General features: G+C 39.3%; 1 protein-coding gene across 1 annotated transcript in view; it reads right to left on the reverse strand.

Annotated features, from left to right (window-relative positions):
- The window catches only part of GUCY1A2 (guanylate cyclase 1 soluble subunit alpha 2), a 152,593-nt gene that overhangs the window by 131,019 nt on the left and 8,932 nt on the right, over positions 1 to 12,642 (reverse strand). Inside the window, exons 2-3 of the mRNA XM_030270145.4 lie at positions 6,792 to 6,853; positions 6,183 to 6,304 (exon numbers count right to left, since the gene is read on the reverse strand). Of these exons, the coding sequence (XP_030126005.1) occupies positions 6,183 to 6,304; positions 6,792 to 6,853 (184 nt within the window). The remainder of the gene's footprint in view (positions 1 to 6,182; positions 6,305 to 6,791; positions 6,854 to 12,642) is intronic.

Here is a 12,642-nt window from a genome sequence, read left to right on the forward strand (position 1 = left end):
TTTTTCACCTATAATATTTATTTTATCCACTTTTAATGAGGTGCTTTCTTTCCCTGTCCTCTGCCCAGTGATAGAAACATCATTGTAATTACTTCCTCTTGGCGAGGAGCTGATCACCGGTTCTCAACATAAATATAAAATATTCTGCTCAAAACTGTTGACATGGGAAGCTCACACGAGATATTAAGAACAGGCAGCAAAAGGGGTTTTTGCCCCCATATAGCGCTCTCAGTAGCAGCCAATTCTGCAAGCAAAGCCAAGCTACAAGTAGCAATCATGATTTTATGTCCCCCACCACAAGCTGGGAGGCTCAACTTCTTATATTTGCTCAGGGCTCATTACATGAAAACTGCAGTCATTAGATTGGTAGTTCCCAAACATTAGGCAGACCAGGTTTGTTTCATGCTAAATCTAGAGACTAAATGGTAATAAGGATTTTTTTCATTTGTTTTTTCTTTCTTTAAAATAAATATATGTCTTTAATATGGGGAGCAGAACTGCACTTCCTGCAACGAATAAAATTGTAATGAAATCCAAAAACTCTTCCCATGAAATGCAAAATCATCTCTCATAACTCCTCACATGTATAAAGGGCTCAACTCATCTGACTAAATATAGAAATCGAATGCTCCTTGAGTCTTCATAAGGCATCCAAGACATCTACAAAAGAACCAACAGTTACTGTATCTGCCAAGATGAGGGACCTAAGGGAGACCTACATATTTCTGAAGGTTTGACAGAGGCCACAAGATACCTCACAGCACCTCAGATAATGACAAACACCTACATTTAGTCAATGAATCATGGCAAGAATATGTTCTTTATAAATAGACTTCCACAAGATGCTATTGTACATCATAATTCCAAACCGCTCATTATCTGCTGGAAGTTCATCTGCTTTCTAACAATAAATAGCTCTGATTTGAGAAGAGTGGGATGTCTAAGGCCATTTGGTATAAACATTTGTCCTTTTCTAATTGAGATATACTCATCTCAGTTTTGAAATCACATGAACTACATGCTTTTTGTTTAGATTACTTTTGTGTTGCCAGTGCACTGTAACATCTGCTAAATAACAGGAGCCCTGTGTGTATAGCTTAGACCCCCCAGGATAAAGTATTATTAGAATCCATTAGTATTGCCAGTCCTCTGGGCCATGTAACATTTCCTTTTACACCATTTGTAAACCAACAACTTTAATTATAAATCAGGGCTTGTATCCTAAATTAGTTGCATCCTAATGACTAGCCGCGGTTCTTAGTGCAAAGGGAAGTGATAAAAGTTTATATACTTTCAATATCTACGCATTTACAGTTCTCAGACACCTCCCAAGCACTCAATCTACCAAACTTTTGTTTACCTTTTGCAAACACTACACTTGGTCTAATCTCATGGTAGGCTAAAATCTGTCCTGGCACCACCTTTTCAACTATTTCCTGCCTCTTCAAATATAGTATTTCTCAGCAGTTATTTAATAGTTACCAGGATGATCCCAAATATATTCCTCTCTAACAACAGAGGATCATAGAAGCATAGAATATTCTGAGTTGGAAGGGACCCACAAGGATCATCAAAATCCAACTCCTGGCCCTGCACAAGACATCCCCAAGAATCACACCATATACCTGAGAACATAGTCCTAGTGCTTCTCGAATTCTATCAGGTTTCATGCTGTGACCACTTCCCAAGGGCTCAGCAGTGGAGCGATAAAGAACAGCCTTCAGCTCAGTGAGGCTCTCAGCCACCCTCTGGGTGAATAACCTTTTCCTAATGTCCAGCTTCATGCCATTGCCTCATATAAGAGCTAAGATTTTCTCAGCTTCATAAAGGAAACACCGATCTCTAACTTTGACAAATGTACAGAGAACAAATGACTTTTATAGAATTATGCCCTTTGTACTAAATGAAGGATCAGCCCTGCAAGATATATTTAGGCATTAAGTGATTTGCCCTATATAAAGCAGCCTGCAGCACATATTCTCTTTGGTAGTGACAAGCAAATGTCACCCAGAGCAAGAACTCTCTAAAACCTTACACTAACAATGGATGCCACCTCCTCCTTGGTGACTTGGGGAAGCAGAATCCAGAAACACAATTTATCTCCCTGACAGGACAGGGCTCTGGGCCAGGATTCCACACAGCTTATCACCAGGGTATTAGGGAATCTCTAGGGAATTGCCACTGCTCCATATCATCCTCCAAACAGAAGATGCTCAGAAAGATAGAGAGACAAGAAAATTCCTCACACCATTCTCTGAAGCAAAACCAAAAGAAAGAGCATTGTTATCCATCAAGTTACAAATGCCTAATAGGAAAAATTCCTGCAATACACTTGAGTCCACATGCAGAGCTGACTTAGCCATTGATATGCACTGTGCATTTTTAAAGAAAATGAAGTAATTGTAGTAAAATTTTAGGAGACAAATTTTTATTAGACAAAAAGTAATTCTGTTGTATAAATTATTTGCTTGAGTTTAAAAAATGGAGGAGAATTTTTTTCTGTACCTTATGCAATGGAAAGTCAGTTAAAATTACTTCTCCAGGCTTTTATGCTGAAACCATGATCTGATACAAGTGTATTTGTAACTTCGGACTGTGTGACCAAGTGTAATTTATAGAGTGTATCTAACGTGGTGCAGCAGTACATGCAATTTAGATACTGAAGTTTAAAATACACAAATGGGCTTTCAAAGACACTTCTATGTCATCAGAGACTGGGTATGAACAGTTACTGCTACTTTACAGATTTGGCACAACAGTTCTTTTTATATGACTTTAAAAATGTAGGTTACTTTTCATTAGTTTTACTATAAAAGTGATGACAGATTACACAGTTCCTCAGTAAGATGTAAAGTGCCTCCAAAGGAAATATTGATGCCATTTAAAAGATAGGTAACTGCCTTAGTGAAGCTCCTTTTCTTTTCTTTCCCTGTGAAGGACTGAAGAGTGAAAAATAGTTCACATTCACAAAGGCTACATTAATTGTTTGCAGTGCCTGAAAAGAGTGTTTGGAGGAGGTGAGGTGAAGGTTGTGCATTTGGGATGTGAGAAATATCATGTGATATATTGGAAGTACTGAGTGGGGTTCAAAAAGGAAAATTGGGCATTTCTCTACTGCTTTGTAAAACTCAGTAGCACAGACCTTCTTTGAATACCTGCCAAAAAAATAAACAGGAGATAGGTCATGAAGGCTTTATGTCTCGGAATAAATTCCTTGCAATAGCAGTTACAAAACAACAAAAAAAGTTTTAATCTGTAATTTCCTGTTGCCAAAGTTTTAATTTGCAGTACATGAAGGTCTTCTGCTTTATTCTGGAAGCATTTAAGTAAAAATGCACACTCTAATCTTACTTGAAATCAAATTATTTTAAATCCTGAGGACAAAAGCAGTCCCAAATGAGATTTGCTGTCATTGCTCAAAATGCTGAATGTACAAAGGGTATGAAAATGTCTTTACTTCAAGAAGGTTGAAATCTGAATAGCACTGACATATGGTTTAAAGGATTTTAAAAATCCTGTTATCTCCATTATACAGATTGGAAATTGAGGAACAGAAAGAGTAAAAACTTGCCCAAGGTCAAATAAGAAATCTCTTCAGATACAACATATCTGAATGTTTTCTCTCTAACATACCTCAGTACAAGTTTATAGTCACCTACGAAACAAATGTGGTAGTAATCCACATACCATACTTCATCATGGACATTTTTCTCTTATCATTATTTCTAAAATAGGTTCCAACATTGTCAACCTCCTCTGAACACAGTTTAGTGGTGTACTTGGCAGTGCTGCATTAACAATTGGACTTGATGATATTAAAGATCTTTTTCAGCCTAAAGGATTCTCTGTTTCTATATGTTTATGAAGGACACTGTAAAAGTATGCATGCACCAATTAATGACAGTAGTCCATAATGAAGCTGTCTGGACTGGTTTTGAAAGGAGAAAAAGTTAAAATAAAAACTCAAGCCTCAGAAGCTGTCATTGTAAAGGAAAACTGTGGGATTGATCTGGTACCACACATGGTTTACAGCATGTGAATGGGATGGACATGGGTTCCTTTAATTACAGTGCTTTAAAGCAGGGAGACTTCTATTGATGTCAAGACTTGTAGCAGAGCAGCTCAGCAAGGCAACAAGGAGAATCAGGTCCTTGTGCTGCAGGAAGATGGTGACACACTTTAGTGCTGACTTGACAAGAGGAAAATTGCAGCATTCATACATGATAAATCTCATGCACCGAGCTGAGTGAACAGCTTGCAGTCAGCACTTCCCTGTGAGCAGTGTAAGCACCAGGACCACAGTATGAAGCATCTGCTCACAGTCTTCCAAGCTTACCAATGATCTCAGCATTTGCACTCTTCTGATGAATAAGGAATGCTAAATGACTTTTTTAGAGGTGGTTAAAAGCTTGGAAGAGGTGAATCATGTTGGCAGTATCTAAGGTCAGAGAGCATGAATATGCTTCCAAGCATCTTTAAGGAAACATTTTCTTCCAGCCCTAGACAGCAACTGCCTCTTACTGCTCATATAAATAAGCTAAGAGCCAGATTTGGTTCAACAGTTTCTGTAGCCTTCATCACAGTCAGATTCATGCTTCCCTCCTGCCTCAGTAATGCCAGTTGCTCCAGGTACACACTCCAGTGGTTACATCCCTCTTTCACAGAGGTGGCTCTTACCTGTCTTTATTCAATAAGAAAAATAACTGTGTATGTGAGAATTAATTACACAGCCTCCATTAAATTTTTCCCTGTTCTGATAGGAGCTACAGTTAAAATAAAGAAGCTGGGTTTACTGCTCATCCCTTATGTTCTTATCCCAGATAGGGAGAGGGATTGCTTTTAAATTATCTCAGTGTTTTGCTCATACTGAAGTGGCTTTTTTGCTAAGAACTCTTTCTTTAAGAGGCGAACTTGTCCAAGAAAAAGTCTCTGCAACCTAATTTTCAACAAAGCCCACTTTAACAGTTCCCCAAGATAGTAATGCTTAGATGTTATCCCTATATTTTGGTCCCAATCTGCCCCTAATAAACATCCATTGTGAGGATACCACTGAAGAAAGAGGTTGCACATTACTCAGCCATGCTGAGGTACTAGGACTAACACACTGCTTAAAAGCACTTTGAGACTGAAAAGTCATTAATAAATGTTTCTTATAACACATACTTTGTGTCACAGTGAAATAAGTACTGAATGTCTAGTTTGGCTTTTTATAATATTATTACGCACATGATAACATTTAAAGTCTTTGCTTTACATGAGTGCTACCTTATCACTCATAGCATTTGTTTTAGAGAACTAGCATGCAAATATTTGAAGATTAAAAAAAAAAGGTAACTCACACTGGACACATTTAGAATTTGATTTGTTCTAAATGCCACCTTTTTCTAGCAGCAGTTAAAGGCACATGTAACATCCCTGACAGCATCCAGCATTTTTCAGAATAAAACACTGGGCAGCTAAAAACAAAAAAAATATACAACATTTTGAATGTCAGTGAAACACAGTCATTTCTAAACTAGATTATGTTTGCTGTTTCACAGAGCACACCAAGTCTGTTTAACAGTTTGCAATAGAAAAGACAGATACACAGTGCATATCCTCCAAAAGTATTTTAAGTCAGCAGGATACAATGGCAAAGACCAGAACGTGAGCAGGTTATCACCTCACCCTATTCCCCTGACATGGAAAGTTAAAACTTATCTTCAGTTATCGAAAACAGTCAGATTTCAGTGTTATGCTTCTTGACAAAGAAAATCTAAGTTTTCAGAATGTTTCATGTCTCCGGTACACCCTGCTGCTGTTTCTCAGGCCCTCTATCCACCACGCCCAGAGATGGTTAAGTGTCTGTTGTTCTGCAGAAGCCCTATAAAAACACTAGAGATAATGCCAAGGCCTGCACAGAAGCAAGTCCTCTTTCCAAAAGCCTTTGAAACTTCTCAAATCACTGGGTATTGCACAATACACATTCACTACCTCCACTGACAATCACATCTGGATAGTCTTAAAGATTCAAAATGTATGAAAAGGAGACAAATGTAGTAACAGTGCACTGGTATGTTGCTGCCTATATTCTAAATTTCTGTGGTTGGAGCAAAAAATTCTGGTTTCACTGTTGGCATTAGGCTGGTCAGTAAACTTTCCTTCCAACTAAAGGAAACAAATTCCCGTGAAAAAACACATACCAAGCACGTTAGCTGTACACTGGAGAATTCCTGAGACATCTTCAGTTTCTTCATTGCCAGAGCAGTCTGTATAGGTGCATCTGTTTGATATATTGTGGAAATTCTTCTCTTCATCTCTGTAACTACAGAAAAAAAAGAGTTACAACAACTCCTTCTACAAATGCCAAGACAACAAATGTCTTTCAGAAGTGGTGGCAAAGGATTAAGGATTAATTGCCCCAGGATGGACAATTTCAAGATCCAGCTGGACAGAGTGCTGAGCCATCTTGTCTAGACCGTGCTTCTGTCAAGAAAGGCTGGATAAGATGAGCTTTGAGGTCCCTTCCCAACCTGATATTCTATGACTGAAAAACATTCATTATTCTCTTTTTATAAGAAACATTATAGTTCATTAAGCAGTCATCGTCTGATGGGATTGTACAGAAGCAGGACTGCACAGCAGTTTAACGTTTACATCCAGATTATGTATTGCTATTCCAAAGCATCTCTAAGAATTTGAGAGAAAAAATTAAAAATTAAATTAAAAAGCTTATCATGTAAGGCTGTGAATTGGAAAGCACAGAGCAAAACATTACCATGCACCTTTCACTACCTCACATTAACACTTACCCAATAACTTGATGCTCAAAATACTGCAGTGTCTTTTGAAGAGTCTGCCGAATGGTCTGAGGCTATGGAAGAATAATTTTAAAAATTGTGAGATTAGGGAATTGTAGCACAGTTCAATTAACAGATCTTTCCATGAACTATTTTTCTCCAGTTTTACTCCTCTTTATCTTCTACCTGCCATATGCCCATTGCAACAACAGATATGAAATATTATTATTCATTCCTTGTATCTTATTCGTCATTTAAATAGGAAGAATTTTACAATGTGGCATAATTAATACTGCTTATAAGGCTAGTTGCACATAACAAAGGAGACACTTCACTCCCAAAAACAGCTCTCAAAAACTATCACCCACCAACTATCTCACTAATTTAAAATAATTAATTTTAAATAGTCTGCAATAAAATGCCATTATTTTGTGATGAAAGTATCATCAGGAAAAGGCATTGAGTTTTTAAACTCTATATGCTCCCTAGAGCATTTTCTAATAAAGAATATTATAAAGATGCAATTTATTTTGGCTTCTTTTTCTGACAAGTTATAACTCTTCAGTTATCTTTCAGATTACCAAGAAAGTCAAGTTCATCAGAAGAAAATCATGACATGCTTCAAGTTCTTCTATGCTATTTCACTTTAATAGGGGTTCACCAAACTATATATGTACATAATTGTTTTTTGCAGTATTACCACTACTACAGTGTTCACCAAAATACTTATGTATATAAATGTTTATTGTCTTATTATTACTGCTGCTGTGGCGACTATTATTTTGAATGAATTCATGACAGATCTTTGGACGAATAAAGGACATGTGATATACATGTAATTTTCTCTCTTGAATTTTCCAAGTCACTTACGACACAATATTATTCCTCAAAAATTACTATCTTGTGTCAAATCTGAGGTTGTTCACCTGTCTATTTTGACCTGGTGCCAGAATTCAGACAGAGATACACATATGAGATTTATAGTTTTCTCTTCTGTATCAAGAGTACATATGGACATTTTGATCAGACTCACAGCAACGCACACTGGAATTTTGGAGATGTTTGGTCTTTTCCTGCCTTTTGGAATATATACTTAATAGTTTTAGAAAATAGTAGTCAAAATGCCCCTTAATTAGAGGAATTTCATTCTAAAACCACAATCACCTTTGAAAGTCTCAAATTTTGCTTACCAACCTACAAATTCAGCAGTTCAAGAGCTGAGCTTTCTATCTTGCTCAAACACTTGCCCATGAATTTGCAGAAGGAGTCATCTGTCCTGATAACAGCAGGAAGAAAGCACTGTATACCAGGCTACACTAGGTTTGTATGACTGCAAAAAATTGTTTTCTAATACCAAACTGTAAGAAAGCATCTACATTTTTGAATTAAAAAATTAAATTAATAAAATTGCAAAAAAATAGAATTTAAATGCATGCACTCAACAAGAGCATAAGAGGGCATATAGGAAAGATGGGGACAAATTTTTTAGCAAGGCCTGTTGCAGTAGGAAAAGTGCAATGGTTTAAAACTAGAAGAGGATAGAATTAGACAAGATATGAGAAAGAAGATTTTTATAGCAACAGTGGTGAAACACCAGAACAGGTTGTCCAGAGAAGTGGTAGGCGACCCATTCCAGGAAACATTCAAGGTCAAGTTGGATGGGGCTCTCAGTGGGCAACCTGATTTAGCTGAAGATACCCCTGCTCATTCCAAAGAGGCTGGACTAGATGACATCTAAAGGTCCCTTCCAACTCAACTTTTCTATGATCTTATGAATGAAAAAAAAAGCTCAGCATAGATGCAAACCTTGAAAGAGGTTTTTCTTGCTAACTCGCTATCAGGTAATCACTTTACTTTACTGTGGGAACTAAGTTACCTGTGCCAAAAGGCTTTAACAAGTTGCATGTTCTCTTGTAAAACACAATGGAAGCATCATATGAGTGAAACCATCACATATCAAAAAAAAATCTTCTTCTCACTGGTACAGCAGGTGTTGAAGTCTTTAGGCCTAATGGGCTGCAAATATATTTAATGGCATGTTCTCACCAAGACTCAGAAGCCTTCCTGCGCTCAGCAGGCAAAAAAAAAATCCATTCTTGACATATAGAAGAGATGTGTTTTCTCACAGCAGCAACAAAGCAAAGCAGAACAGATTCAAGCACAGAAGTGAGAGCTGCCACTTCCCATCTCCATACAGCATTCCCCTCAGCCCCAGTCCCTACACACAGAATCAGTATTCCACCAGCAACTCCTCTGACATGAAATAGGGAATAATAGAAATGTTTGATTGCTAAATTAAAGCTCCATTCTGGTTGTCCCAAAGTGCTTTTACAGCAAGCATATGAAATGCAGCAATGCTTGGTATCACAGCAGAGAGGAAGAAAAACAGCTTTTTGACTTCTCTAGATGTTTTGCAGCTTAAAACACCTGAGCAGTCATCCACAGATTGTCTGTGTCCTTCTCATGCCTGGAACACATACACTCCTTAACGAGGGAAAAATAATTTTGACTACCTCAAGATCTGACAAGCAATCTCCTAGTCCTGAACTTATTTCAGTGGTAAATGCCCCTTTTCCTACAGTGCTGAATGGAAAAAAAAAAAAAAAATCCCACGTTAACTTTCTCTCCTGAAAGTTAAATCAGTTGCCTAGCTGTTGTCAGACAGTTCTAAACAACCTCATGAACTCACACCAATTTTCAGTGGCAACTCCTACCAAATCTTAGAAATTAAGTAAAGACAAAAATAGGATTTACTATTAAAACATGGATCATAAACAGAGCTCAATATAATGCACTCAAAGCCAGAATGAAAACTGATCCAAGGAGTCACAAAGTCTTTCTTCATCTCGGACAAGAATTATTATGGCATGTTGCTGTGCATCGTTAGAGAGTCACTATGCTCACCTTCAGTTTGCTGTATTTCATCACTGGTGAATGTCATTTTGCTACAAATGTAATTCTGTAACCAGGGTCATGTCTAAACAAAACAGTGAGAAGAGCTATGACACCTGTTAACAGCTGCTCACAAGGGCAGTTTGGTGCACTGCTTCTTCCACTACTGATAATTCATTGCCCATGAAGCAGAGAATGAGCAAGACAACATTTCCACCTCTTTTCTGTATCCAGTAGCAAGACTGGATGGAGACAAAATAGCTAAACCTTCTCCTAGCAGCATGGCACACATGACCTCTCCCAGAAGCAGAGCTCTACCACTCAAGGAGGTAAAAGCCAGCCTTTAACCATACACCTCCTCCACTGTAATGCCATTTAGGTGCTCAGTGCCACTTATTTACTGAAGAGATTGTAAAGTTTCATGACTACTTAAAATTTAGGATTTAATGTAAATATAAGCCAGGGACTATTACCTAAACAATGTAATGTCAAGAATTCCTTTTGATTATGATGATTGACGAATATTTGTATGCATCACAAGAGGAGTAGTCACATCTGTTCATGTGCCTAAGGACAAATCAAAGTAAAACAAGTTCTTCTTATTTATAACTGTAAATTAATCCAAGGATTGCCATACCAGGTCATATCCAAGCTCCATATGATACGATTATATGTAAAGTATAAGGGAACACTGGAGATACTCAGACTGATCTCTTGCATGGCAGAGAATAGAGGACTTCCCTGAAATAACTCTGAATTCAGACATCACGCCATGGCCAACCCTAATGTGTCAGAATAATTTGTAAAAAATGACTGAATCAATGAGTCGTACAGCTTTGAAAGAACCTCTAGAGGTCTCCTAGACCAACATCCTACTCACAGTAATTTGAGTTAAAACTGGTTTCTTGGGTCATTCTTCAGACAAGCTTTGAGTTTCTCCATGGATGGTAATCTCAAAACCTCTATGGGAAACCTGTGGCAGCATCTGAACACCCTCATGACATCTCATTTGTTTCCATAATTCTGATTTTAAACTCCCATCTTTCTTTTTTTTTGCCTCTCATCCTTTTTCCACCCTGTACCCCCATGGAAAGCCTAGCTCCATCTTCCCTACACACCCTGCTCATTTAGCTGTAGACTGCATCTTTCTGCTCACCCTTTTCTTCAGGGAATGAACCCTCTTCCGCAATAAGCATCATTTAAAGCCGCCTTCACAAGGCTGTGCAGCCAATTAGAGATGACCTCAGCTCACATGGTCAGATTCTTGCTCAGCAGTCCTTGCTCCTCAGAGCATACCCCACGTCCCTGGAGATCACAGCCCTGCCAGCAGCACCACCATCACAGCTACAGACTGGCTCCTAGATGTGCCTGCACCAGCCAGAGCCTTCCCCCTGCACCAGCGGGACTGAGGCACCCGCTGGGCACCTGCACCCTTCACCCTTGCACTCGGAGCCGTGTAGTCACTCCTGAGGTCTCCCCTGGCTGCATCACGGGTGCCCACATGGATGAGCAGCAGTGGTCACAGTCCAGGAGACAAAGGAGCTTTGGCAGCCTCCTTGCAGTGCTCCTGTGCCAGCCCTCGGCAAGCGGCAAACCGCCCGCGACAGCACGGCAGGCTGGCACATGAGGCTTCCATCTCCTCAGGAGAGGACTTCTGATACCTGCCACCTCCTCTTCTGGAACCTTCTAAGGGCTGAGGCTCTGCTGGATCCGTTGCCCCATCTGAAGGGAGGGAGGTCATCTCTCCCACCTCTTCACAGGGCATTTTACCTTCTCTGTACCTGATGAATCACAGGTGGAACAGGGGCCTTAGTTATGCTGTCAGCAGTAACCAACCTCCAGCCTTCTCCATCTGGAAAGTTTACACCCCTGACTCTCAAAGCTTATCTCTATTTTTCTATCCTTCCTTTCAACATGGAGCTCAGGTTCTTGGCTCTGCAGGGCCTCTGGAAAGATCTGTCCATCCTCCCTCACTATCTACAACAGCTCTTCCCCCTGGTACCTCATTGCTCTCTGACCAGAGTGCCCAGCCTTTGGCACCACCAGGCAGCAATCCTGGCAGTGGCAGCCCGGCCAGGACACCCACTGTCACTCTGCCAGCCACCACTGTTTACACAATGCACTCCTAGAGAAATGTGCCCTTCCTGCTAGATCTCATCCTGCTTTCCAGTAGTGCAAAACTGGTTCAAGTCCTGAAGATAGAGGAGTAATAGTTCTTCAAAAACTCCTTTTATGACTAACTGGAGAAAATCTTTATGAAGACATTTGTCTAAATGAACTTGAAATATTCCTGGGCTTTTAAACTCAGACTACTTCTTTTGGAAAAGGATTCTAGTTTTAACTGTGTGGCTTTTTTCTGAGTTCAGTTTTCTCGCAGCTTCATTGCTTTGGTATTCAAGGCGAAGGAGAAAGAACTTCCACTTTAACTGCATCCTTTCTTACTGCATCCCTTCTTACAAATGTCTTTCCTAAGGCAATCAAACATAAACTTTCCAATCTTCTCAGAAGACTGAGATTTTAGCCTATTCTCTAGCCATTTTCGGTTGCCTCTGAAATGTCTTTCATGTGATTGCAACACCTTTGGAAATAAACAGTAGGGCTCATCTGCCCAACTGCAGGCACCCACAGTGATTCATTTCATCCTCTGGTTGGCATCTAATACGTGCCTGAGGACTCAGTCTTTATAAATACCCATTTCTTTCTTTTGTCTAGAAGAGACATTGATTGATTGCTACAGACTTCGACATCTTAAAATGTTTAGGTAAGGACAGACAAACCCCACACTGAGGTGACAGAACTGCACACAGTATCCCAGATGACTCAGTCTAAATTTACATAAATGCAGTTTCAAATTCTCCATGCCATTCCTTTTGCATCCTAAGATACTCAGATGGAATCAGGGAAGAAAAGGGCTCTCTCTGCCAAGAGAGCAGCCAGGTACACAGACAGCTTCTCCTTAAGCCTAACAAAG

Source organism: Taeniopygia guttata, chromosome 1, assembly GCF_048771995.1.
Source record: "Taeniopygia guttata chromosome 1, bTaeGut7.mat, whole genome shotgun sequence".
In the NCBI taxonomy this organism is placed as follows: domain Eukaryota; kingdom Metazoa; phylum Chordata; class Aves; order Passeriformes; family Estrildidae; genus Taeniopygia; species Taeniopygia guttata.